Raw genomic sequence first — 25,755 nt, 5'->3', positions numbered from 1 at the left:
TGCAAGGACACAGCTATTGGCGTGTTGAACAACAACATTGATTTTTACGAACACTCATACATAACTGGAAGATAAGTAAAAAGCATATTGTAAATAGCTTATAAGAGCAGCAAATGAGAGCAGCGCATCTCGTAAGCCAATATTCAGGAACCCTCTGCTCACAATTGAAGAGTTTATTGATTGAAGATTAACTAGTAACCAATGCTAAGTGGTCAAGTGTATGCTTGAATAGAGAATGTACAACTCTATATAAGGCCTTAGAAAGTAAATACTTGAAAGAATTATTAAAAAAAAAAACAAGGTTTTGAAAATCTAAAAAAGAAATATATGGACTTTTGGGGTAAAGGAAAATTAGATGACAGAAATTTATCCTATAGCATTAATACATAAATTATGTATAAAGAAAATATCAATATGTTTAATTTTGATATGGTTATGCAAACGAAAATATTTAAAATTGTGTATGGATCCCTTAAAAATAAATAATTAGAAAAACAACTTTTCAAGAATTTCCACAAAATCCTAATTCTGGAATGTAACTCTTTCATAAAGCACTTACAAAAAGTAATAAATAGTATTCATCTCACCATGCAAGCATATTCTATTATACATGTTTTCAAGTTTGATCTACGAAAATGTTTACAACTTCTGAAAGGACGCGTAAACAAGCGTAAATTGTCTGATGTCACAAGCCTCCCAACCTTTGAATTAACATAAACTAAACGGAATTCACCGATAACTAGTGATAAGCAAGGAAATCTTAACGAAAAATATCACATTACCAAAACAACACGGCGGATACACGCACACGAACAAACGCACTTACATGGCATTGAACCTTCAAAACACAAACGAGGAACACAGACTTCTCAGAAATTTATTGATTATAAAAAAAACGAAGATGTGAAATCGAATATAAATGCAGAATGAAATTCTAAGCATATCGTTTATTCCCAGCAAGGCAGCAAAATAGATTTAGATTATCACAACAAAGTGTGTGCTGGACACATAGCAGACGCTCGGGAAAATGTTCATGGGAAAAATGGGTAAACCAATACAACGAAATATTGTTATTGTGCACAGAGAAACTTTGTCATAGCCGGTAGTATATGTATATTCATAGATATGTATGTGTGCTGTAATGCCAATAGCAGTTAGTTGAGGGCGTTTGTCGCACATAAAATTCAATTTCGATTTAAAGATTTTAATCGAAAATGAATACAAGACAAACACAAAATGAAAAAAGGAAGATGTGTGTATTGGAAAAATGAAGAAAAAGGAAATTCAAACGCAAAAAAACTGAATATGCAATACGAGAAAAAAAAGGTGGAAGACAAAACGAGAAGCTGTCACATGATAGCCGGGCTCGCCTGCGCTTTACTAGCCGATTAAACAGGTTCAGATTGTGTACCGAACATATGGTTAGTGAGATCTGGAGATAGGGTTTGGCTTGATTACTTCGGTTTGGCTACAGAGTATGTACATATGTATGTATGGTATATATGTAAACAAAATTTGTGGCTCTCAAATAATCACATAGCCACGGCTGGTTTTGCTATATTTCGTAAGCTAGATTTGAAAGCAATATTATTTCAACTTTTTGAAGCAGAAAAAAAATTTTTTTGTTGTATATTTAACTCTAAAAAGTAAAGTTTGAGCTACTCTATTTCAAACATATCTAAATAAAGCAATTAGTATGACGTACAGTGCAACAAAATAAACACACACACTTGCAGAAGGTTGTGGCAGCCACTTAAGGGCATCGCTTTATTAACGGTACTTAAATATTTATCTACTTGTATGCACATAACTAACTATCACATATGCAAACAAAATATGCGCTTATCAGTAGATAAAATAATGTATGACTCTTTGTACTAAAAGAAAAATAGTAAAAGTACGTTGTTGTTGTAGTGCTTTGCTTTGGTAATCGCCAGTGCTTTGACTGATGAACGTTAATTGTTTTTCACTCGTAAGCCTTTTAACACTCCCACACTTCACTGTGCACACACAAACAGAAATATATGCCACATAAATAAGAAAGTATATGCATTTATTTATGGTATATATATAATTAATATCCTCTATATACATGTGTATATGTATGTATAAATGAGTCACATTTGCTTTCGTGTATAAATAAAGTGCTGCTTCTATAAAAAAAGAGCATACAAAGTAGGGCAAAAGAGTTGCACACACATACATACGCATGTCTCGCAGCGCATGCATGCCGCCACATAAGTGTATGTACATATATATAGTGGCAGCAGATAAAATTTTCCTAATGGCGCGTGACTTTTCAAGCAAAATATGCTTTTTGTGTGAACAACGAAATCTTCAAGTCCATAAAAAATTAGTACTTTCGAGTGTAAAGAGTGTATATGAATGTTAATATTTTTTATGCTAATGACAGTATTGCCATTGTTGCCACATTTTCAAATTATGCGTAGCACAGTACAATTGGGGTTTAGTGTTCTGGAAGTTGTGTGCCTTGTAGCTGATTGCTTTGAACAACATAAATATTTATTAAATATTTTGTAGAGAGATAAGTAGAAGAGTAGAGAATTGTATTGTTTATCAGTGTTCAAGTCTATTTTTACAATTATGCATAGATAAAATTAAATATTTCCAAAAAAACATTAAAAAAGAATGCTCATAAAGGAAGATTAATGCAACGAAATCGAGTGCGTAAGCAGTAGTTTGCAGTAGTAGTAGTTCAGAAGTTAGCCGCATACTCTCTCCCTCTCTCACTCTCTCTCAATTCAATTCGTTAACTTTTAGCGAGCAGCGAAATGGCGAATCGATGACGGCTGTTATTACTTTATTGCGACTATGTAATGCATTGGACATTGTAGTCATTACATAATTTCATCTAATGAGCGCTTTTCACTATATTTGTTGAAGAAAGTCTGTCTAAAATTGATTTAAATTTTTCATAAAAATCTATTTCTTGAAAGTTTAGCTAACTATCAAAGCTTTATATATATGTATTATGTATGATTCCAAATTCACACATACATATGTGTATTTAATATGGTATAGGTACATATATGTCTGTAACCATATATGTATATTCGAACCCAAATACCTACTTATTTCCACACAACAAACAGCCTTTACTCTTAAACAAACTTGTGGCACGTACGTTCGTATCAAAAATGCGTATCGCAATCAACAAATATTTACACAGAAATACATAAGAAAAGCAGACGACGAAGTTGAAGCAGAAAACAAAAGCCGCAAACCATATTGACTTCCGCTGCAAAGACAAATAGTTGAGGTACGGAGTCTAAAGTGCGCTTAAATTTCAGCTTATTTGTAAGTAAAAGTTGAAATGCTTTATTTACAAGTAAAAGTATGTGTTCGTAGTTGAAAAGTGAAGGCAACATGCAACAACAAGCACACACACATGCAAGCCTAAGCATGACGTTAATGATTCCATTAGAACTTATGTTTAGAATTTCCAATGAGCGGCAACGGCATTACAATACAAAAGCAGTGTAAATATAGGCAGGCGCAGCCAACTTAACAACAACAATAAATATAAATATTGTAGCAGTGAAAAGTGTGACCCCCAAAGGGCGCGCATAGAAAAAAGTTTGCTGGAAAAAAGTCGGTATGTACATTTAAAGTGGGTATTTAGGCAGTGAAGTGTTAAAGACGCGCTGAAGTGGCAGGGCTGCGAAAGCAAGACATGTGTAAGCGCACATGCATAGCTACATAAATACATTCATATATGTATATAAAAAAGCACTGTTAGTAGAAGTATTTCGGTACCGCGGCACTTGAGGCACGTGGCAGTTTTGCCAAATGTGTTTCTATTGCCTGCAACAACAGTCTTTTTGTGTCATTTAAGCTTCAGCTGGAAAGCGTGCAGCATACAAAACTAGTTGATTGTTGGCCGCTTTGCCATCTGCATGCTGATGTGCCTTTCCAACCATGTATGAGATTGTGGCATAAATAAACACTATATACTTTTTTGTGCACCGCGTGTGGCATGTAAACAAAAGCAGCAAAAAGTTGAGCTATAAAATTGCAAAGCGCGCCTATAAAAAATTATTCTTTTTCTTCAATTTTAAACTGATATTCTCGAAAAAATGTTTTATTTTTCGAAATCACTTAAATAGCGGTACTTGTTGACAGCTATACGTCAATGACTGCCTGTCAGCCGGTAATTAGATTTGGAGAGAATGTAAATATTCAAGACCTTTTAATGCCAAAAAGTGAAAACTCACCAAGTGGGGTTCATCAATGTGGATATGTAGTTATGTATGTATAAGTGTATGTATGTACAATATGTGTGTATGTAGTTATGTGTATGGCATGATGCTATGTATACCACGCGCTGGTATATATTTGACATGTATGCGTGCGCGCCGCCGAAGTAAGCAATAATTAGTTGGGCGTTTCAACGCCTAGATGCTGACAACAAAGCTTCAATAGTGTATGTGTGTGTGTCATACGCATACATATATTCCGAAAACAATTAAAAGTATTGAGTTTACATTTGACTTAAAACATTTTGGAATGTTTTTGTAGTGAAGAAAACGCATGGAGTCAAATTTCACAATCTACATAAATGTGTCTCTCGTTTATAGAGTGTGGAAATTGATTGCTGTTCGCCTTGAGTGACAGACAGCAACAGTTTGGAGGGCGATGTGGGAAGATATTTGGAAAAATCTGCAGAAATACAATCAAGAAAACAAAATACTGGATTAGACAAAATAAAAACAAAAAAAGTAAAACATATGTAAATGAAATAAAACAAAAAAATAAAGTAAAGAAATAAAAAACTGAATAAAAAGAAAAAACAAAACATGAAAAAATAAAAATAAAAAAATATATATCGAAAAAATTGTTAAAGTATAAATTTTACTAAATAGTAAACTGCTTAAAAATACAAATAAAAAAAAGTTTATTTTGTTTGAAAAACTCGACATAGAAAAATATAGAAATCTAGAGTCGCCCCTAATCACTTATTAATTGTTCTTTCAGTATTCATGTCTTTTTTTTGGGGGTTTGTGAAAAGCATACTCCCATTTTACCCACGCTTCAGCGCCCTCACTGATCCCATCACTCAACGGCAATGTGGCATGCAACCACACAATACACAACAGTCTTTGAACTAACTATTTAATAAACAGTTGGTGGCACTTTTTCGTCAAACAACAACAAAACCAACACAAATCTATACTCAGTTTTGTAGACGAATGCCCAAATATTGAGGCACAGGCATGTGAGCAGATCTTTCAACACATTAGTGTCAAAGCGCTCGACATATTTATTGATCCTGTGCGCATGTGGCACAGCATCGGAGCGTGTAGTAAGAGCAAACAAAATGGAGCAATCACTCGATTTTCTAGTTTCGAAATGAAGCATAGAAACAATAAACACATACATAAAACGAAAATAAAGTCGCGAGAAGACAAGAAAAACACCAAAAGTAAACTTCAGTGCCGGACTTTGTTGATATTGTTGTGTGAGGGCAACAGCAAGAGGCAAGCGGTGGTTAATATGTTTTTATATATGCTTATGAGTCTACAGTTGTTGTATGTATGTGCTGCGATTGATTGTTGAAGTTTTGCTGGAGTTGTTTATTCTCCGCTTCTTCTTCTTTTTCCTGCTGTCGTTATTAAAGTCAGGCGCTGCAGCAAACCAAATGCAAATGCGCTACCGCTAAGTGCAAGCAAAACAATGCTCAAGCACAGCACTTGGCAAACAAAAACAAAGCAGCGTACTTGCAACAACAATACTGCTGTGTTGGCAATCAAGGAAATGCAGCAACAAAGCATATGTATGTTCTTTGCTTTGATTGCGTGTTATTTTTGTAGCCGCTGTCCATCACTGAGCATCGGAAATTGAGGTATGGCTGAAAAAAGCATGAAAAGTATGCAATTAAATTTTGAATTTGTTATAAACCATCATTTTCGTTCGCGGATGATAAAGAGTGCTGGGCATAATTAAAGCTTACCACACATTTTCTTTTAAGTTTCGATAAACGTCGAAGGCTGGCGATAATCAGCAGCGCAAACGAAGATTATTATGTAAACGCTGTTGATGTGGTACAAATGCTCTTCTGTAGGTTCTATTTTTTTTACTTTTTCTATTTTTAGGGCAAATGAGTATATTATCGTGTCTATTCGGCTTTTGCTCTATATTTTTAATTTCATCATATATACGTGGCATGTTTGGTAGTATTTCTAGTCTGAAATATTGAACATATAATTTGTTAAAGATTTTAAAAATCGCTGAAGCATTGAAAATGATGGCAGGTGTGTTGTAGTTTTTAGTTTGAATGATTCTCTATGAAATTATTTAAGTAAACTATTGTCAAAGTCTAAAAATAAATAATAACTTGCTGGATTTAACGAGTATTTCATCGAGTGTCTGCGTACAAAGAATAAATATCAAAATGTATATAAGAAATGAAACCAAATTTTAACTTAATTTTGAACAAATTTAATTTTTAATTAATTTAATTAAATTTTTTTTAATTTATTTATGTTATCATTTAAATTATTTTAGTTAATTTACAGAAAAACAATTTTTAGTCTAATTACAATATATTTCATTACAACCACACGGCAATATTCGCTTTTTCTAAATACGCCCAAAATTCTGACAAAAAGTTTTAAAAGTCTTAAAAATTTAAGTCAAGCTACAATTTATATCCTACTCACATGTCAACTTCTTAATAGCTGACAAATTCGGGACACAGAAAGCCGAAAAACCGCAAAACCTTGGCGCACCCCCTAAGAGTAAGCAATTAAAATGCGAATCAATATAATTAAGTGCGGTTTAATTATGTCAAGGAGGCGACCAGGAACAAAGTAAATAAGAATAACATTTTACATAATATATATATATATATATTTATGTCTACGAGTATTTAAAATATAATAACTAAGTATGTGTGTCAAGTAGCACAATGGCAGTTTTGCTTAATAAAATTGGCCTATTTAGGCCAACGCAGCGTCCCCAAAGAAAGTTTATCGTCGAAAACAGCTGCAAAAATCTATTTTATGGCAAACATTATATTTTACATATGTAAATTTATATGTATGGGTGTTTGAATTTACTATTACACGTACAAGCACTTAATTAAAATTTCATGTCATGGCTTCAATTTCCACTCATTCACAAAATTACTCCCCACAGACTGACTGGCTGAGTTGCGGCGGCGGTGATGTGAGAGTGATGAGTCCCTAATATATATGTATATGCACACACACATACCCACTGGTGTATACATAAGGTTTAACGGATACAAGCCTTTACTTTACTAAAATGTGTATGCTTAAGAGCACATGTGTAAAACTACAGTGCTTTAAAAATAGCAACAACAAAAATGCAGAACATATGACTGCAATTCGCCTAAAATGCTCTCCAGCGCTGTGTTGTTGACAACGTAAACTCCGCAGCGGCGCTGAGCCCAGCATAATAAATCTTCATACACACACGAGTGCATATGTAGTTCATATATATATATATATATATGTTTGTATATGTGTGTATGTAACTCTTGTATGGCCACTTGTGCACATCCTTTCCATTTCCTCTGCTGCCAACGCTGTTGGACGGCTGAGAGTGCCACTTATGTAAAATCAAAATCTCTACAACTTTTCCATAAGCAGCACTCAACATTGGTCGTGTAGCATGCAGCACGGCATTATGTAGCTGCCAAAAAAATGTAAACAAATTTTGAGCCATAACATGAAATGTCAGTTGTCATATGATATGCTTGGAAATTGCCTCATATTTTTGGGAAATTCTTCAAGCACATCTTCTTGTCTTCTTTTTTTTCTGATTTAAGTTTGCCACATCAAGTCGAACATGTGTGTCTGTGTATGTATGAATATTGGGATTGGCATGTGGTCCATATTTTCTAAATTTGTATATTTATTACTTAAGTGGTATCAGTCAGTAAAGAAACTCGGTTTTTTGGGGCATAATTTGAAGTAACATTTTTTATGAGCTGCGAAAAAAATTTTGTTTATTTTTACTTTTTAAAAATTTTACCTTTTTTGTATTTATGACACTTTTATTGACTATCAAAAGACTTAATATGTTTTTTGTTCGACTTACATCATTTCTTAAATTTGTTAGGTAGGATAATAATTAAAAATCTGAGAAAATTTTTTTTAAAAATTCATATAATTATAATTTATATATAAAAGTATTAATTTTTGTACATTATAAGACGCTAAAAAGATCCTCTCTATATTTTATTAACGTTGATTAATTTTGACCTCATACTTACTACAAAATAAAATGTTTAGTTATATGCTTTCGAATTCATCATATATTCAGTTTGTTCTGACTTTGAACATAAAATATTTTGCACACATCTGTACAATGTGCTGTCATTTCGCATACCACACTAATTAACTGCCCAACTCACTCAAAAACTCACATCACAATTCTCTCTGCACCGCATCTCACACATAAATATTTACATAAACTGCTGTTGCTTGCAGTTCCGCTATAAAATTAATCACTATCTTTGACTCAATTAGAATTTCCTCCACTTCGTAAGACAACACACATAAGCGCATTTAGCGACCAACCACAGTTGGGTCAGCACTTGTCTGTCACACTGTGAAATGCACATTTAATTGACGCACTTGGCCACTCCGTTGCCAGCTGTCAACGCCCCATTTCAAACTCCTTTGGCCAGTGTTATGTCACTCATAAGCATACATGTGAATAGCACTTGCCATAATTGCCACTTGAAGTAACCGAGCGACAATCAGTCAGTCCATCTGCCATTCATTCACTTAGGCAAGAAGTCAGGTTCATCATTTCTCGCTTCATTACGCCTTACGTGCGCTCATTACACAGTCAACTAATACCATTCTCTCACCACCCACCGTTCCGAGCCGGTCTCTTGCATTGTCATTAATCACTGCTCTGCATAAATTGTCAAATATTCATGTGAAATCATAAATCGCTCATCATTCTCCTCACTTACACACACACACATAATCGCAATGCATTCTCACTACCGATGCTATTCACATTCAAATTCAAATTCAAATTATCAATTTTGCATATTTATAAAAGCTACTTGGGTCTGCGAGCAGTTAGTTAGCTCTGCGAAACAACAACAACAGCAAGTGTTGCTTGTTAGTAATTATCGAAATTTATAATGTAAATATTAAGTGAAAACAGCTGTATGTGTATGTTTTAAATTAAATCAAAATAATTTAGACAACAAAAGCAACAAACACCATGCCCTACGTGCGGTGAGCACACTTGATACCTCTGTTAGTCAAGCGCTCGCACATATGTACATATGTATGTATGGATTTGAATCCATGCATTTATTGAATTAAGTTTGCCGCGGCGGTGTGATGCATGAAATGAATGAATTCCGACCAACTACCTGCCCATAATTACATTTATTATAATTTATGCATATTTAGTTTGTTAATTAGGCATTTAAATAATGTAGTAATGAATGCACAAACACACCTAAATACACGGACAAGCGGAACAGCGAGCGGCAGGTTGTTCGTGTGTCGACTCCTACCTTCGTTCACACGAAAACACAATACTAATTCCAGCTAATCATGTTAAACAACGAAGAACAGCAGCAAATTGCCGAATTGGCCATGTTAATTAGGCAAGATTTTGTTGGCGTAGAAGTAGAGAAATAAGTTGAAGAAGGAGGCCGCATAAGTGTAGCTACCGCTTTAGGTGTGCACCGTTAGCATAACATCGCATAACAAAGCATATTTGATACGAATTTATTTTTACATAAATTTGCATAAATTTATTGCTGTTTGGCGAATGACAAGAAAAATGCGATTTTCGCTTTTCAAAGTTGCCAACGGAGTGCGAATGCTAGCGAATTAAAAAAATTTATTAAGAAAATAGTAAAAGAATCTAGATTTTTTTTTTTTTGTAGAAATAATTATAACATAATTTTTTTTTTTAAATTTAAATTTTTTACGCTATAATATTTTCTATATTTCTCAGTGAATTTTTATTTTCAACAATTTACTCTATTTCTTTATATTTACAAAAAATAAAATTGTTTTTTAAAATATTTTATTGATATATCATTTTAACTTGCATTTATAATAGTATGCATATTGAAAAATAATTTTACATATTTTTTTTAATTTATTATTATTTTTTTTAATATTTAATTTTTTTGTTATTATATTTTTGTTATTATTATTTTTTATTTAATTTTTATTTATTTATTAACTTTTTTTTTTGAATTTAATTTATGTGATTTTTCTGGATTAAGTTTAGATTTTAGCAAGGAGTAAAAAAATATTTATTTACATACATATGTAACATTTATTATAATTATTTTATTAGTAAAAAAGACTTATTTGCATATATAATATATATTAACAATTTTTTTATAACTATGAATAATAGCACATTTTATTCTCAAATTCCTTTGAAAAAAAATCACTTGAAAATTAAAAAATAACAAAATTTAGTTTTTACGCCATAAGCGCTTGCCACATGCCCCCTCCTTACTGCATAACCAGCACCGAGCTCTTGAATAACTTTTTGATTATTTTTTGTAAATGTCCCTCAGCGATATAACCGCTAGCTAAACACAACAAAAATACACAAAAGCATGAAATATGAAACCGAAAGCATGAAAATGAATTTATGTAGCTTTAGTTTTTGCAGCAAATGACAAATATTGATGTTTGTCTTACAAGTGTTGACAAGCGACGCAGCATGCTCATCATATTGGCATTGTTCGAGGCACTTGTATATACTAAACGTATGCACATAGAGTGAGAAACAATTTTGATGATTTTATTCACGGAAAAAGATTTTACATGAAAGTAAATATAAATATATAATATTTTGAGTGGTAAATTTATTATTATTTTTTTTTATATTAAAAGCATGCAACTTAAAATAAACCATTTTTTAAGGTTATAGCGCAAGCATGTGCACACATTTTGTAATTAAAATACTTACCTAATACTCAATATTGTTTTCTAAAATAATTTCGCCTGCAACTCCATTTATATTTTTAAAACTTCTTTTCATAACTTTGCACAAAAATGCAACGCTTCAACAAAATTGCTGCCTGAAACCTACTTTTGAGCACACTTTATTTTAGTTCGTTTGCTTGCTTGCTATTTTTTACTTTTTGTTGTAGTAAAACTATACACATTTGTACCGCCACCTTAAAAATCAAATGCATTTGCAAGTAAAAAGTCAAACACACACACAAAGAATGAAACGAGTATATCTAATATATAAAATCGTATGCAATTTCATTTTAAAATAGTGAAGAATATATAAATAGAGAATTTTTTAAAAAAGAGAAAACGAAAACAAACTTCAAAATTTCTTTCTTTTTCTTCTTTTTTACGTTACAGATGTGCATCACACCACCTAATATCAATAGTTATATCCCAGAAGCGTTCAGTTTTCTGGTGAGTGCGAACTAACTGCTTAACTTTTTTATGAAATTTCTAAACAAACGCATATACATACTTACATACAAATACAAGTCGCTTAGCTGCCTTTTATATACTTACCGACTAGCTATAAAAACGTTTAGTGCTTTTACTAATTTGGTTTGGAGGCTATTGGCTTTAATAACAGTCAACTAGCAGCGCTGTTATGGAACTGCGCAGTGCTTGTATATGCTAGTATTCAACAGTTATTGTAATTAAATTATGGATAAAAGTAGTAACATTTGAAAATTAAGAAAGAGTGTGAGCGGTAATACGTAAGTGTAGTTATATTTTTTGTCTTATCTCTAAGCAAAATTTCTAGCTTAATTGACGGTTTTAACTGCAAAATTACACTTGAGTTCAAACATCTGGCATTTTACAACGCTTATATTTCTATAATTAGTCGATTTCACCATTTTTAAAAAAATTCTTATAAATTTTTAAAATATATATAAAAAAATACTCTGCATACATAGAACACACCAATGTCGTCTCCATATTTCGAATCAAAGCGCATTTCATCACTCATGTTGCTTCAAGCCTTAAGTTCGCCTGCGAAGTACATATAGGTATAGGTATATACAAGTATGATTACTTTTTATTGTTATTGTTGTAGTGACAAAAAATAATCTACAAATAAATTGAGAAATGCTGCCGAGTTGACAGATCTTACCTGGATAAAAGTTTGAGTCCATTCCGGTTATGTCGAGTCGACTATGTGGAGAATGGCAGTGTCCTTACTGTTTAGAAATTAGATTGCGTCTATCAGCACTCATCATAAAATCTAATAACAGCTTATTTTATTCCTTTTATACATATGTAAACAATCTTACGTGCAAATTCGTGTGCTTTCATTACTTGCAACACCTCATATTTTAGTGCTATAAAAAATAATGAGTGCAAAAAAAAAAGTTGTGTTCTTCTATTTGTGCTTTAAAGTAACCGAAACAATGCGAAACAGTAAAAATTCAAGCATTTATAATATTGTCTTCTATATATATGCAGCTAAGCATACATACAAGCACACATGACAGCATTTTGGAGCAACACTTGCTGCCAATTTACATTCGTTGCATAGCTGGTTTGCCGCTCGGTTTTACATTTACTTTCGTACCTTTATGGTTGCACATTTGCGTATTTTGGTATTTCTTTCGCCTCGCAAGTTGGCGCAGCTTTCCAATTGCCTCACAAAGCGACGCATATTTTCATAAAATATGCATTATGCACTTTGTGCAACATTTCGCTGTGCGTGTTGTTGTTGTAGCTAGCTTTTTTGAACTATGCGAAATTCGCATAAATAGCAAAGCGGCTGCAATGCTGAGCAACCACACTTGCATAAATGTGGCAAGTCTGTGGAGATTTGTTTGTTGGCACGGAAATGGAAGTGGCAAAAGTGCGAAAAGGTTGCAGATAAAAGGAAATTAAAGCGGTAGTTGAGCAAAACACTATTTAAATAAGAAATGAGTGTGCAAAGTGCAGATAATAACGCGTTTTTTGTTCTTTTGGTTTTTGGAAAAGCACCAAGTCTGTAAACAGTTTTCTATTCATGGGAAATTTGAATACAAAAATTATAAAAACAAGAACAAAATACTGGCAAGAACAATGCAGGGTTGGCAAAAACAATTAGGTAATAATTTCAGTAAAATTTTAATCTTTCTTAGAACTTAATTAGCGTGTTGCATGGCAAAATCATCAATTTTTGATTAAATTATAGCAACTTTTGCAAAGTTTTTAGCTTAGAATTTTCATTAAAAAAGTGTTGAACAACTCGAGAGAGCTACCCACAAAGCGCAGCATATATGTGGCATGCCACAAATTGTATAGAATTTGTAAGAAATGCCGAAAAGCTAATAGTGTGTAGCAGTGTTGTAACATTTCGCGCACTTGCAAAGCCTTTAAGGCGAATAGATGCGGGTGGGGGGCGTATATGCAGAACTTACACTTACAGGAAGCATGTTGCAGGCGGTTGGCGTAAACAAAATATTATATTTAATATACTGCAGCTACTTGCAACACAATTTGCGAGCTAACAGGGGGCGTTCGTGGCAGCACATACGAGTATATGCTTGCCTAAACGGATTTCTGCTAGAAGCGCATACTTGGCTTACAACTTCTTAAGCTTCTTCAACTTATTCCCATTTCTTTTGCGCATACTTTAGCGCTCAATATGTTTTTAAATTATTTATGCTTGTATCTATGGCGTAGCATACTTTGCGGCGTCGCTGTGTGTATGTGCTGGTGTATGTCTGTGGCATGTTGCCTTCTAAATGCAAAATTATCCGGAGCTACTGGGTGTAGTGGCAGTTTGGCGAAGAAAAAATCTAATGCAGTTTTTGTTGCATGCAGCATGTAGCGCGCACATGTCGCGTTATTACAACAGCTAGCATAGGAAACAAGTGTGTACACTTGCCACACATGCAGCAACATGCTAACTCAATTTTCATATCATATTAAATTCTAGTTGTCAGAATTTTTGAGTAACAGCAGCTGCCACATGTTCTTGTGTCATGTTTTAATATTACGTTAGTTTCCTTCTGTGTTCATCCATTTATGCAACACATTCCTGTAAAAAGCAAGTTGCATATTAAATACTTTGCGTACGTGCAACCAAACTGAAAAGTGGTGTGTGTGTGTAAGTCGCGAGGTTGCCACAAAATTCCAAGTCGACATCAAGCTCTACTTATGCCCTTATACCCGCAAAAGTGCACACAAAGTGCGTTGGCTTGTTGAAAGTTTATGCATGCTATATTAGCCACGGAGATTCATCAAAATTTCAGTAAATAAATTTGTGCAACACTACCAAAAGCTTTGCAATGCTTAAAACCGCTTTACAAGCAAATATTATTAAAAAAACCTATTTAATAACGTTAAAATACACATGTCACTTCCCAAAAATCGAACTCATTTGAACACAATAGTTCCTGCTACTTCTTGTTGCAAGTTGCCACTTACCACCGATTTCATTTTCATTACCAAAAGTTGGAGCAAATAAAAAAAAAGCATTAGAAAAAGAGCTGAGCGCAACAACAGCATGTGGCAAATTGTTAAGCAGTGCCACCGTTGCATGCCGCACTTATCTTATCTACAGCAAAATGTTGTACGATTTGCAACGTGCATTGTAGCACTACTTGCTTACCTCTCGCAAATTGCCCCTCCTATTTGCCAAGTTGCGCAACACAAATCTTTGGCTACTGTGCAACAGCTACTGTACGGCCGGCATTTGCGCATGCTACGTCATTTTTTCGCTACTTTCGCTGCAGCAACATTTTTATTGTGCTGTGGCATGACATACTAATAAAGATCGCTGCTGTCGATGAGGCAAAAGCTTTGGGTGAAAACCAACTACTGAGAAAAGCCATGCATTTGTACAACATCTTATCTGCGTCGTGTTGCAACCTCATCAGCAACACATTTAGCCTTATTTGGCAGTGTAAACAACTGCGAATCGCTTACACATTGCTACTTACAGCATTCAATGTTTGCCTTTCACCCACCAAAAGAGAATTTATCATAATTTCCTTCGTGCCACGACACTCACGCCACCTACTTGTAGGTGCACAATAGCTGCGTATGTGCCATATGATTAGCAGGTAGATAGGTCGACAGGCATTTAAAGCTATTTGTTTTCAGCTGCAAGAAAGCCAAACAGCAACAACAATTATGCTGCTGCGCTCTGCTTGCAACACTTATCGCCACGAACGCATCGCTTGTAGCAAGCAAAACGAACATAGCTCTCCACCTCTCAGTCAGCCTGCCGCCCTACAGCTAATGCCCCGTATGCGCTCAGTTGCCGGTCGTGCAACATGCAGCCAGCGGTAATTTGCATAAAATGGGTTAAAACGGGTTAAATGCCATTACGCTGTGGTTGAACTTTGACTCTGCCTCAATTGCCTTGCTGCGCCGCGTTGCGCTGCGCTTGGCTGCAGCAATCAACGAGCATCAGCAGTTTAACCGCAAAAACAAACAACTTGCCACAAATTAATTTCAATTACAATGCGCTTTGCTCGCACAGACACACACATATACTCCTCCTCCACCAGGCCGCCAGTTGCATAACCCTTACCTCTGCGCTACGTTCGATTCTTGATCTCTTCCTTTTTCGTGTGCGCTTTGTCGACATCTGCGATCTTTCAAATTTTTATTGCTGTTTTACCAAGCTCAGTTTTAAGCCATGCCTTTGCTATATTTCCAGCTTTTATTACTGTACTATGCGCTTCATTTGCTAACCATACCTTCTCTCTGCTTTGTTTTCTGTTTTGCAGTGCTGGAACAATTGCGATCAACAATTGGGCCCCTTTCCGCTCAACATCAACTCAGCATTGCGCCAGGGTTCGCTGGTGCTGACGACCATCGCTTGGGATCAGGCGATCACAAATGCATCGAAGCAGTGTTTGGTCACTTGGGAGGTCTCCGGAGGCGGTCTAATGGGCAATCTATTGACTGATAGTTCTACTGTTGAATTATCCCTGTGGCCAGAGACAGTATATCACGTGCAAGTTACGTGCAAGCATAAGGTAAGTGCAGTCGAAAACCAAAACAACAAAGGAGTCATCCAAAATTAAGAGAATAAAAATAGAGATCATCTGAAAATAAATGCGCAAAGGGCTTAACTAAATTGAAATGGAAGCTCCAACAGTTTTGGCCAAGCGCTTCGCCTCGCATTTACTCGCGGCTCTGTATGTGCTCGTGCATTTATAAAAGAGTTTCGTTGAAGTCGCTGATTGCCACCGTGGCGCGCTGTACTGATAGCGCGGTTAAAGATAATCAGCGCTCTGCATAGAACTGGTTCCGCATTGCACATTGTCTAGCGCTTTTGTTGCTTACACGATTTCCGCGGCAATTTCGCTGTTGTCCGCACTTAATTGCCACACGCGTGCACATACACACATACGCCTCCTAGCGCTACGGCCACTGTGCGCTTTCAAACATTATGGACCGTTTATGGCCGGGTGTGAAAGCCACACTAATTGTCTAATTACATCATTGCAACATAGCTGTTGACAATTGCCACGCCGCGCCTGTGCAAACATATGTGTGCGCGCCGCTCACCATATCTTTCAATAGTTCAATACTTTTTCAAACTCCTTTTCAATTTTTTTAGTGATTTTACCAAAGCTCTATCGTGTCTTGTAGCTTGGTGCGCTGCAAAAGTACACAAAAGATCGCATGATCACATGCGATCGACCGAACGTTCGTCTGCGGCTTTCGCCACCAGCAGGCAGTAAACCAGCAAGCACACGTGTTCAATTGTTGCGCGTCACATATGTACAAAGAAATAAGATGTGTGTGTAGTTTTTATTTCCCCGCTGGCGAAAACGAGAAATCACTCGGTAAGTTTCAAACTAATTTGGCTTTTGTTACGCTGAAAGCTGGAGTGATCTCGTGAGTTGCTTTTTAACTCGCACGCAGACTGAAGGTCCAATGTGAAACCCTGTAGAAATTTGAGATAGTGCACCAGATGCTGTTATTTTCGATTTTAGAACTTGCTTCACACGAATCATTGACGACTACTGTTATTATCTAAGGCGTCGTGCACCAATAACTCTGCATAGAAAATTTTCTTTTCTAAAAGCAATCGCGTTGCTTGAGCTAATGCGATAAATCCAAGTAAAAATTTTAATAAAGTCAAATCTATTTTTAAAAACTCGAGTTTAACGCTAAACACTACTCATAAACTTTAAGCTCATTATACTTTTAAAAAGGCTATTACTGAGTCTGTAGATCCGTCTGTTAAACAATTAAATAGTAATAAACTCGGAGTTAATGAGTGGTGTTTAATATTTAACTCGAGTTTACGCAACTGTAGATCCGTCTGTTAAACAATTAAATAACTATAAACTCGGAGTTAGTGAGTGGTGTTTAATATTTAACTCGAGTTTACGCAACATTAAAATAGTAATTCTGACGAACTGATTGATTCTCGATCGTTTCTCTACAATGATCGCCACCAACTATTATGAGCGCTTACAATTTTCCACCAGGCCTTACGATTTCCTCATTTGCCGTTGCGTGCTAGCCTACCGGTGTGATTAGTGGTATCCAAAGGTCCATGACATGACACGCAATTATGAATGATTTGCTGCATTCTTCTCTGTTGCTCGTGTTGCTCACTTACTGAGGTAAATTATCGAATCGCCAACAACAACAATTGTCGGCACCGTTGTTGTTCTTATTATTGTTAATATTTGTACACTAATTGACAGTGTAGAACAAAGTGAACAACGCGAAGCAAAAATATTGATCGATTGGCATGTTGCAAGCAGTGGCGGCAGCTGACTGCAAGTGAAGTGCTCGCATGTTGCATGAATGTTGCAAGAATGCATGCGTGTAGAGCGCAACAAGCGCTCAGCGTCGCTTCGTTGCATTTGTAAATTAATTTGTTAACATTTTTACAAGCCTTTTTCCTGACAACTGAAATGACAGGCAAACGAAGTGTAGCGGTCTGCAGATCCTTTATGTGCAACGCAAAAAGATTCGCACAATTATTTTCACTTATATTTATACAAGCCAATTGCTTGTATACAATCCTTTTCCAATTTGGTAATCATATTAATTTTTTCACTCTTCTTTCTATCTTTTTAGGAGACCGGCGGCATGCGACGCTCTTACAAACTGATCGTGGACACGCACAAGCTCAGCGACGTCACTGTTGTCGGCATGCAAGCGATTACACTGGAGACTGGCAACATGGCCAGCAAAGAGGGCATGATGCCGCATTTGTATGGCGCGGATAGCGCGGTTGATATCGGCGGCAATTCGGGTGAGACCGACTCACGCATGCGCATACTTAAGGATAGCTCTAAAGACTTCCTCAGCCCCTACAATCCAAACGCCAATGTAGCAGCAGCCAGCAGTACCACCAGCAGCAGCACCAAATCGCCAGTGACAACTTCAGCCAGCACAAAGTCAAGCGCCACCAGCACCTTGACAGCACGTCGTACGGACGAAATTGCCACGCCCGCCGAAGAACAAAATTCTGTTGTGCGTAACCGACTCGTTGATGAGCGGCCGTTGGCTCAATGGGTAGCGAATATCTTAGATCAGCATCCCGCATGCGGCAAATATGGACCGTTTGTGCTTTTAGTGATCGTCTTCGTCTTGTATATGTATTTACGGCCGCGCGTTCGCAAACACATGGAGGCCGTAGCCAACGCCGTGGACCGAGAGGTGCTCATACACAAAGAGATGTTGCCAAGTCAAACGCCACAAGCGCTACGCATGTCAGCGGCGATGGCGACGTCACATGTGGAAGTGGCGGTGGCGCCCAAGCAGGAGGACGGGCTGGCGGCGTGCAGTGGACCGACAGCCGCAGCGTCGAATCCGCAAACATTACACGTGTAAGGTGGCGTGCGCAAGCGTATGCGAGCGCAGAGTGATTGAGTGCTGTAAATAGTAATTATTAATTAGATATATGCATTGTAGGGGTTTTTGCTAATTCATAATTTATTTATTAAGCTAAACAAATTCAATATGTACTAGATGTGATGTGATGTACTAAATGCTAAAGAACTTGATTTCGTTTACTTACATTTCGCCTCTGTATGTACATAGCATAGTCTAAGTGCAGTGTTGCTTTTGAGCGCAACGTTGCATTTTTAGCCACATATATTGAGATAGTTATATACATATGTACCATATATTTAATTATATGTGTATGCATGATTGTGGTATGAGCATTTCTTTTTGTTGTATATGTATAAGGCTTTGCTCTCTCGCGGAGAGCGAAGAACTGGACGCGCGTGTATAGCAATATTAGTCTTTAAGCGTATATATTACAAACATAAACAGCACAGAGAGCGGCAGACAAAACAAAATAAGCGCGGCAGGTGTGCGCTTGCGCCAAAGGTCAGTTGACACTTCGTCAAAAAATTACAACACTTCGGAGATACTTGAATATTATTTAAAAAATGTCAGTCCACAAAATGTTATTCTCAACTTTCGGCAGTCGCAGCGTTGCCACCTGTCCGCAAATAGGTACTAGCTTATAAGCGTAGCGAACTATTAGGCTTAGTAGGGTATACACACTCACTGCAATGACAAATGTCCGTGTGTGTGTGTATACACTTTTCGCATTTTATTTTTGTAAATCGCAACTTATGACGAGTCCAAATGTTAACGTTGACGTTTAGTTGTCGTCATTTGGTGTTTCAGTGTCCCAAAAAATTAGCTGAGTGAGCAACCAAAATGTTTGTATGTATGTTAAATTTCATTTAACACTTGTTTGGCGCATATGAGTGTGTGTGTATGTTATGTCATTAAGAATTTTTCTAGTCTCACTTATGATTTATTATTGTTAGTGTTGCCACCCTTTTTCAAAGTTTATGGAATAATAGCAGTGGTGGATTCGTAAAAAAACAAAAATTAGTGTTACAAACGTTTTCTTCAATAAATTTATTTTTTTTGTTAAAATTTTGAACCGTTTTTGTTGTAAATGATAAATTAATTGGTGGAAATTTCTTTATTTGAATTTGAATTTTACTTAATTTGCATTTTTAACATGGAAATATTAAAAGTATTCTTAAAAGATTTAAAATAAATTCCAAAAATTTTGTAAAGATAATCCAAAATAAAAAATATAAAATAAAAATAAGGCATACTTAATACCAGTGTAGAATATTTTCGAACTTTGTTGCTGCAGTTGTTAATTTTAAACTGTTCAAGTTTTCAGTCTTTTTCGCAACCTATTTCCAAAAATTAAAAGAAGTGTTATTTTCAGCAAATATTTAAAAAAAAGTGTTATTCTATACTTTAGGATTTTTGCTTGGTTTTTGTGTGATGTTTCGTTAATCTTTGTAACACCCCTATTTAAAAACCTTTTTTCAAAAAATTATATATAATTTTTCATACAAAATTTGTTTTCTTATCTTTGACCACTTTTATGTGGGTTACACAAATATATAAATAACCCTATATCCATATAGATAATATGCTTAAAATTGTAAAAATGTGAAATGCAAATGAAGAAAATCAAAAATATCTTCCAAACAAAGCAAGTAATCCCAAAAGTAATTAAAAAATTCCAGCGAGTAAAAATTGGTAGACGATAACGAATCAAAGAATAATCAAATAAGGTAAAATAAAAAAAAAATTTATGAAGCCCAAAAACAAAGTTAAAATAGCAAAAAACATTAAATTATTGCTAGTAATAAATATAAGTTAAAAATAAAAATAAAAATACTTTTTGTAAATAAATAACAAATAATAAGCAAAACACAAAATACAAACGGTAAAATGCAGACTTTGTAAATACTGTAGCGTTTAGAGAAGCAATTACAACAAAAATTAGACTAAGTGCATACTGGAAATATGTAATTTGTATAACTTAAAACAATTAGTTACTAAGCTTAGTCGCTAACGGTAGCATGTATGTAAGTATGTATGTGTAACAAATTAAAACTGAATTGCTGCACTGAGCAAGCGCCAATTTTCCAAAACAAAAATGTAAAATACAAATATATACATATATATATTTCAGAATTAGTAAATTAAACCTATATGAAAAAGAAAATTAATAAAAATTAAAAAAATAATTACAAAAATATAAAAACTGCGTGTGTTTTGAAGGAAACAAGCAATCACAAAACTCTGTACAACAACAAAACCTATAGTCACATTAAACAGTTATTTTGCCAGCCTCTTGTTTGACTAGAGATTATGGATACTTGTTGTCAGTTATTTGATGTCCTACTCTCCTTGAAAATAGTCGAACTTCTGAGCTGTGCTGTAGATAACATTGATAGAATGGCAGCAATCTGGAGAGTTGTGGCTTGGTAGCGGCTAAATCTCGAAATTATGTTTTTTGAAATTCGATAGACATTTTTTTTGGTAAACAAATTTTTTTTTTTTTTGGATTTTAAGCATTTTTCACTTTTCAATTTAGAATTTGAATGTGAGAATACTTTATCATGCTGAAATGAGCACAAATTCGATAGACATTTTCGCAGTAATATATCCATCAATTGTGCATTGACATATTATAATTGAAATTATAGGCATTATAGCCATGCAGTAAAACTATAACCAGGTAAAAATACAACTTTCTAACTTCAAATTCGGTACTGAAAATTCTGCTTCGAAAAGGTACTAATCCATTCTTAAACCAACAAAACTTTTTAGAATTTCACCAAATTCTATTTGAAAATAAGTGATTTAAGTTTACAACAGTTCTAGAGTAGTGTTGGAGACCACCAACTAGTGATTTCGCAATAAAATATTTCCAAAAATATTCAAAATGGTAAAAATATAGAGTCCGTAAGTGCTACTCGGAAGCTAACAAACCAGCTTGTTGAAAGTGCTTTTCAAATAAGTCAGTAAACTCTGTGTGAAATTTGAGTTTTTATGTATTGTCAGAAGTTCTAAGAATTTTTTTTTGTGCTCCATCAAAAAGTTAGAACTCAAGCGAGTTAATGAAAATTGTGCACATAATAAATGCTTCTATGTAATGTTTGATGCTTAACACAAAATCTATTTAAACTCGTGTTTATGAAATTTAATATAAATTTGATAAATCGTTGCGCTTTAAACTATATTTTCGCTATTAACTGGAACTTTACACTTTGATTTTGCTCAGTTAAAGAAATGTTTAAAATATTTGACATTTAAAATCCAACAATAAAGACAGATATCAGTTTATAGTGAAGACTTTAGTACAGTTACGATTAATTTGTTTCAAACACGTTTTCGTTTTACCAGCTGGAGTTTCACGAGCTGCCGTTAGTTCAATGAGAAAAAACTTTGTACCGAAGCGAAGTACCGAATACATACAAAAGCAATTCCCTGTTCTCACACTTAGTAATTCCTATATGTTAACGACTTTTGTAGCAGAATGCTAAATCGATTATGTTTAAGCAAAACGCGCAGTGTTGTTAAAGGAAGAAGTGGTAATACACAAAAATCACAAAAGAACGCAAATAGCTGTTATTCCAATAAGCGCATTTGACACGTTTCAAAGCCACAAAATAAAATTGTGTACATGCTCACGCCAGTAAATTACAACGCGCTCATTATTCTTTTTGATTAAATCACTGAATTAGCGATTTCAACTAAATTCTGAAATTCCCAGGCAGCGCCTAACAATTTTGATTTGATTTAAAACTATTTGGCTAACGAGTGAAGCGTGGCTAACTATGATTACAGCATATGCAGTTGAATTGAAGTTATTAAAAATTACAAGCCGCAAAAATCCGTAAATAAATAATATGGCTTAATGAGCTTAAAAGGTTTTAAATTAATTTTCAACAATTTCAGCGGCTAATGCAAACAACTACAAAAAAAAATTATGCGTGTTATTTTTGATAATGACAAAAAATGTAATGGCGAATGGCCGCGAATACTAAATTAAATTTTAATTTATTAGCCATTTAATAGCGGAAACAGCAACAACACTAACACATGCTTTATTAATATTTGTTGGTTGAGCTTAAACAAAAGGCGGCAGCAAATATTTTCATTTTAATCATGCATTATTTTTTTACAATTTTCGGACACCGTTTAGAAATTCACTTCATTTTTTGCGCTGCCCAATAATTACACGAAGCTTTGCATGTAATGAGTTATAGAAATGCTGTTGCTAAATAGATAAGTAATGGTGCGCTAGAAAAGTTTTTTATCTCATGCTAGTTGTAATATATTTTTTAATGTGAGAGTGATTTATAATATTTTTCTTTTTTTGCGCTAAATATTCATACATATTTTTGTATTCATAGCGATAATGTGACAACAAAAACAACTGTAATTAGTAGTTATTTATGGAGTATTGTATGTAATGCATAATTGAATAAACAAAAATAATGAGTAATTAAAGTAAGCCTAAAATAAATAATGCCAGAAAAACAATATAAATTAAGTTACGAATAACAATGTGACAAAATATTAGCTATATAGTAGGGCTTAACGGATAAAAAGTAACAAACACTATAGAGCAGTGTGTGCCAGGAGAGTGTGTGTATAAATATGTAATCGAAATCAAAATAAGTAATTGAATAAAAGTGATTAATACAAAAAGTAAATTAGTTTATCTTTTTCACAATTTCAAGAATAAAATCATTAGGTGAGTTGTAAATAACCACAGTATTTAAATAATCCCATATATAGAGATTTCACTGGGCTATTTGAAAAGAAAAGGTTTAAGTATTGAAACAAATAATTTTTTCAAATGTTTAAGCGACGCTTCATAAAATAATTTTAATAGCCAGTTGTTTCATTAAACACATTGGACCATCAAACAGGTGATCAGCAATCGTGGAAGGCATGCGCCAAGAGTCTGAACGTGGCGCGTGTTTGGACTGGTAGGCACTATTGCCTCATGATTTCTATAATATATCGAACCATGCTACTTATTTTATGCTTGAACTATGCAACATTTTTGGTGGGTTTTCGTGCTACACGATGTGACACCTAACTCAATCAATGGCCTCAGTTTAAAAGAAACGTAAAAGCCCCTGTTTCTACAATTTTTCTGAGATTTGCTTCTCTTTGATATACATATGTCTAAAAATCATACAATGATTAGATTAATGTTCCACCGAGCGCTCTCTGAGCTTCTATTTCACTCTTCATACAGCCTTTCACCGTTTTCGGATTCAAAGGTTGCATTCACCAACCCACCACAGGTTCACACATGTAAGTGCCTATTGCCTTTTATAGATCGCTTGCAGGTGATTACACATGCTATGGCTGAACTTGTTCACTGGAATACCACTCGGATGGAGGTTTTGATAAAAAAAATGGATGCTGTAAAATTTCGAAAGCATATTCAGAAATTTTTAATTACTGTTTTTTTTTGAAACTGGAAATTTCCGTGGTAATTAATGATCAAAACTGTTGAGTGGAAAGTATAATTTTAATAACACAGCCTTCAGGCCTTCGCACAAATTTTAGAATGCATGCAAATGAGTCTGATTTCTTCAAGTAAGAAACTCCCTTAAACATAATAAACATCATATTAGGCAACTTTTGCATACATTTTCGGCCAAATTGTTGATTGCTTTACGCCACTGCCACGCTTTTGACAGGCGGCAGTGATTAAAATCTCATTATGTCTGCGAAATTAAAATTAAAAATTCAAAGCATTGCAATAAAGGCAATAAAAATTCATTTGCTTGAATATATATACTTATGTATGTGTATGTGTGTGTGTAATTCGAAATTTATTCACTTTACTTAGTTATCACTTCGCAATGTGGGCATTAAAGTAATTTGCATAAATTAAATTCTCATGCTAAATGTTAGTAGAGGAGCAGCAGGAGCAACAAAAACAATAGCAATAATAGCTAATGCAATAAAAACAAAAGGTGGAGAAAAACAAAACAAAATCCAACTAAAAAGCGGAAAAACATGAAATTGCGAGTGAGAAGTGCAAAATGCGTTCGTAATGAACGCGAATTTAATCAAAAGAAAATAATCTGAATATAAACAAACCGCAGCGCCGCGCAAAGCTAAAAACACACACGCGCGCCCGCACACACAGCCAACGGTACACAAATATTTAGATACCAAGCGCTAACGGTACAAACGAGTGAGCTGCGCTGTTGATGAGTACCGACAGGATGCTGTCGAAGTCGATGAAGACTGACAGTCGCGATTCGACAGCAATAACAGCAACAACAACAGCAACACCACAATCATAATATTGCAGAAATAATAAAAATAGAGAGCGCAACGCTTCTAAAAATGCAAATGAAAATGAAAATGAAAATTTTGAAAAGCCATCAAAGCCAACAACAACTACTTCTGTACAATAACGACACGAGCAGGCAAGGAGGGTTGCCGCTGCTGGCTGCCTGCTCCCCTACCCGCTTCAACTGCAGCGAATTCGCAAGCTCGTTGTTCAAATTGCGACTGCGTCGCTGGCGTTGTCGGTTGGATCTGCGGCAGTGGTGGTGGCGGTGGCAGCTTGTTAGTGGTATTCATTAAAGTCTCGTTTACAACCAAATGAAAATTTCAGTTTCGAATAAAAATGGCGGGAAATCAGAGGAGCCATCATTCAATTTATGGCTTGAATAAAAGCGATTTGCCCAATTGCAGCTTAAGTACATACTTATAATCTTTCCACTTGTATTATATTTAAAGATGCAGCGCTACAGGCACTATGAAACGGTAGCTCAGCATATCTAGTAGATTTAAATTGTTCAGTAATTTCAGTCAACTATATGTATTTTGCATATGTACATAAATACAGTCGCACCAACTATGAACGTCTTATATTCGGTTATTGCTGAGTTAAGTATTGCTGCCATTAAGATTTCATTTCACGCGCTAACAAGATTACACTGACTTAAGAACTAGAGCGCATAGACCAGAGTATCCA

General features: G+C 34.9%; 1 protein-coding gene across 2 annotated transcripts in view; it reads left to right on the top strand.

Annotated features, from left to right (window-relative positions):
- Positions 1 to 23,455, top strand: part of LOC106615770 (uncharacterized) — a 60,178-nt gene extending 36,723 nt beyond the window's left edge. Inside the window, exons 3-5 of one of the 2 annotated variants that reach the window (XM_014232103.3) lie at positions 11,367 to 11,423; positions 15,710 to 15,961; positions 18,030 to 23,455. In XM_014232103.3, the coding sequence (XP_014087578.2) occupies positions 11,367 to 11,423; positions 15,710 to 15,961; positions 18,030 to 18,788 (1,068 nt within the window). In that variant the 3' untranslated portion in view covers positions 18,789 to 23,455. The remainder of the gene's footprint in view (positions 1 to 11,366; positions 11,424 to 15,709; positions 15,962 to 18,029) is intronic. The other variant, XM_036365531.2, reaches the window with a different exon arrangement.
- Positions 23,456 to 25,755: the final 2,300 nt, after the last annotated feature.

The sequence above is a fragment of the Bactrocera oleae genome, chromosome 5 (assembly GCF_042242935.1).
Source record: "Bactrocera oleae isolate idBacOlea1 chromosome 5, idBacOlea1, whole genome shotgun sequence".
In the NCBI taxonomy this organism is placed as follows: Eukaryota; Metazoa; Arthropoda; class Insecta; order Diptera; family Tephritidae; genus Bactrocera; species Bactrocera oleae.
This window is presented reverse-complemented; position numbering and strand designations above follow the sequence as displayed.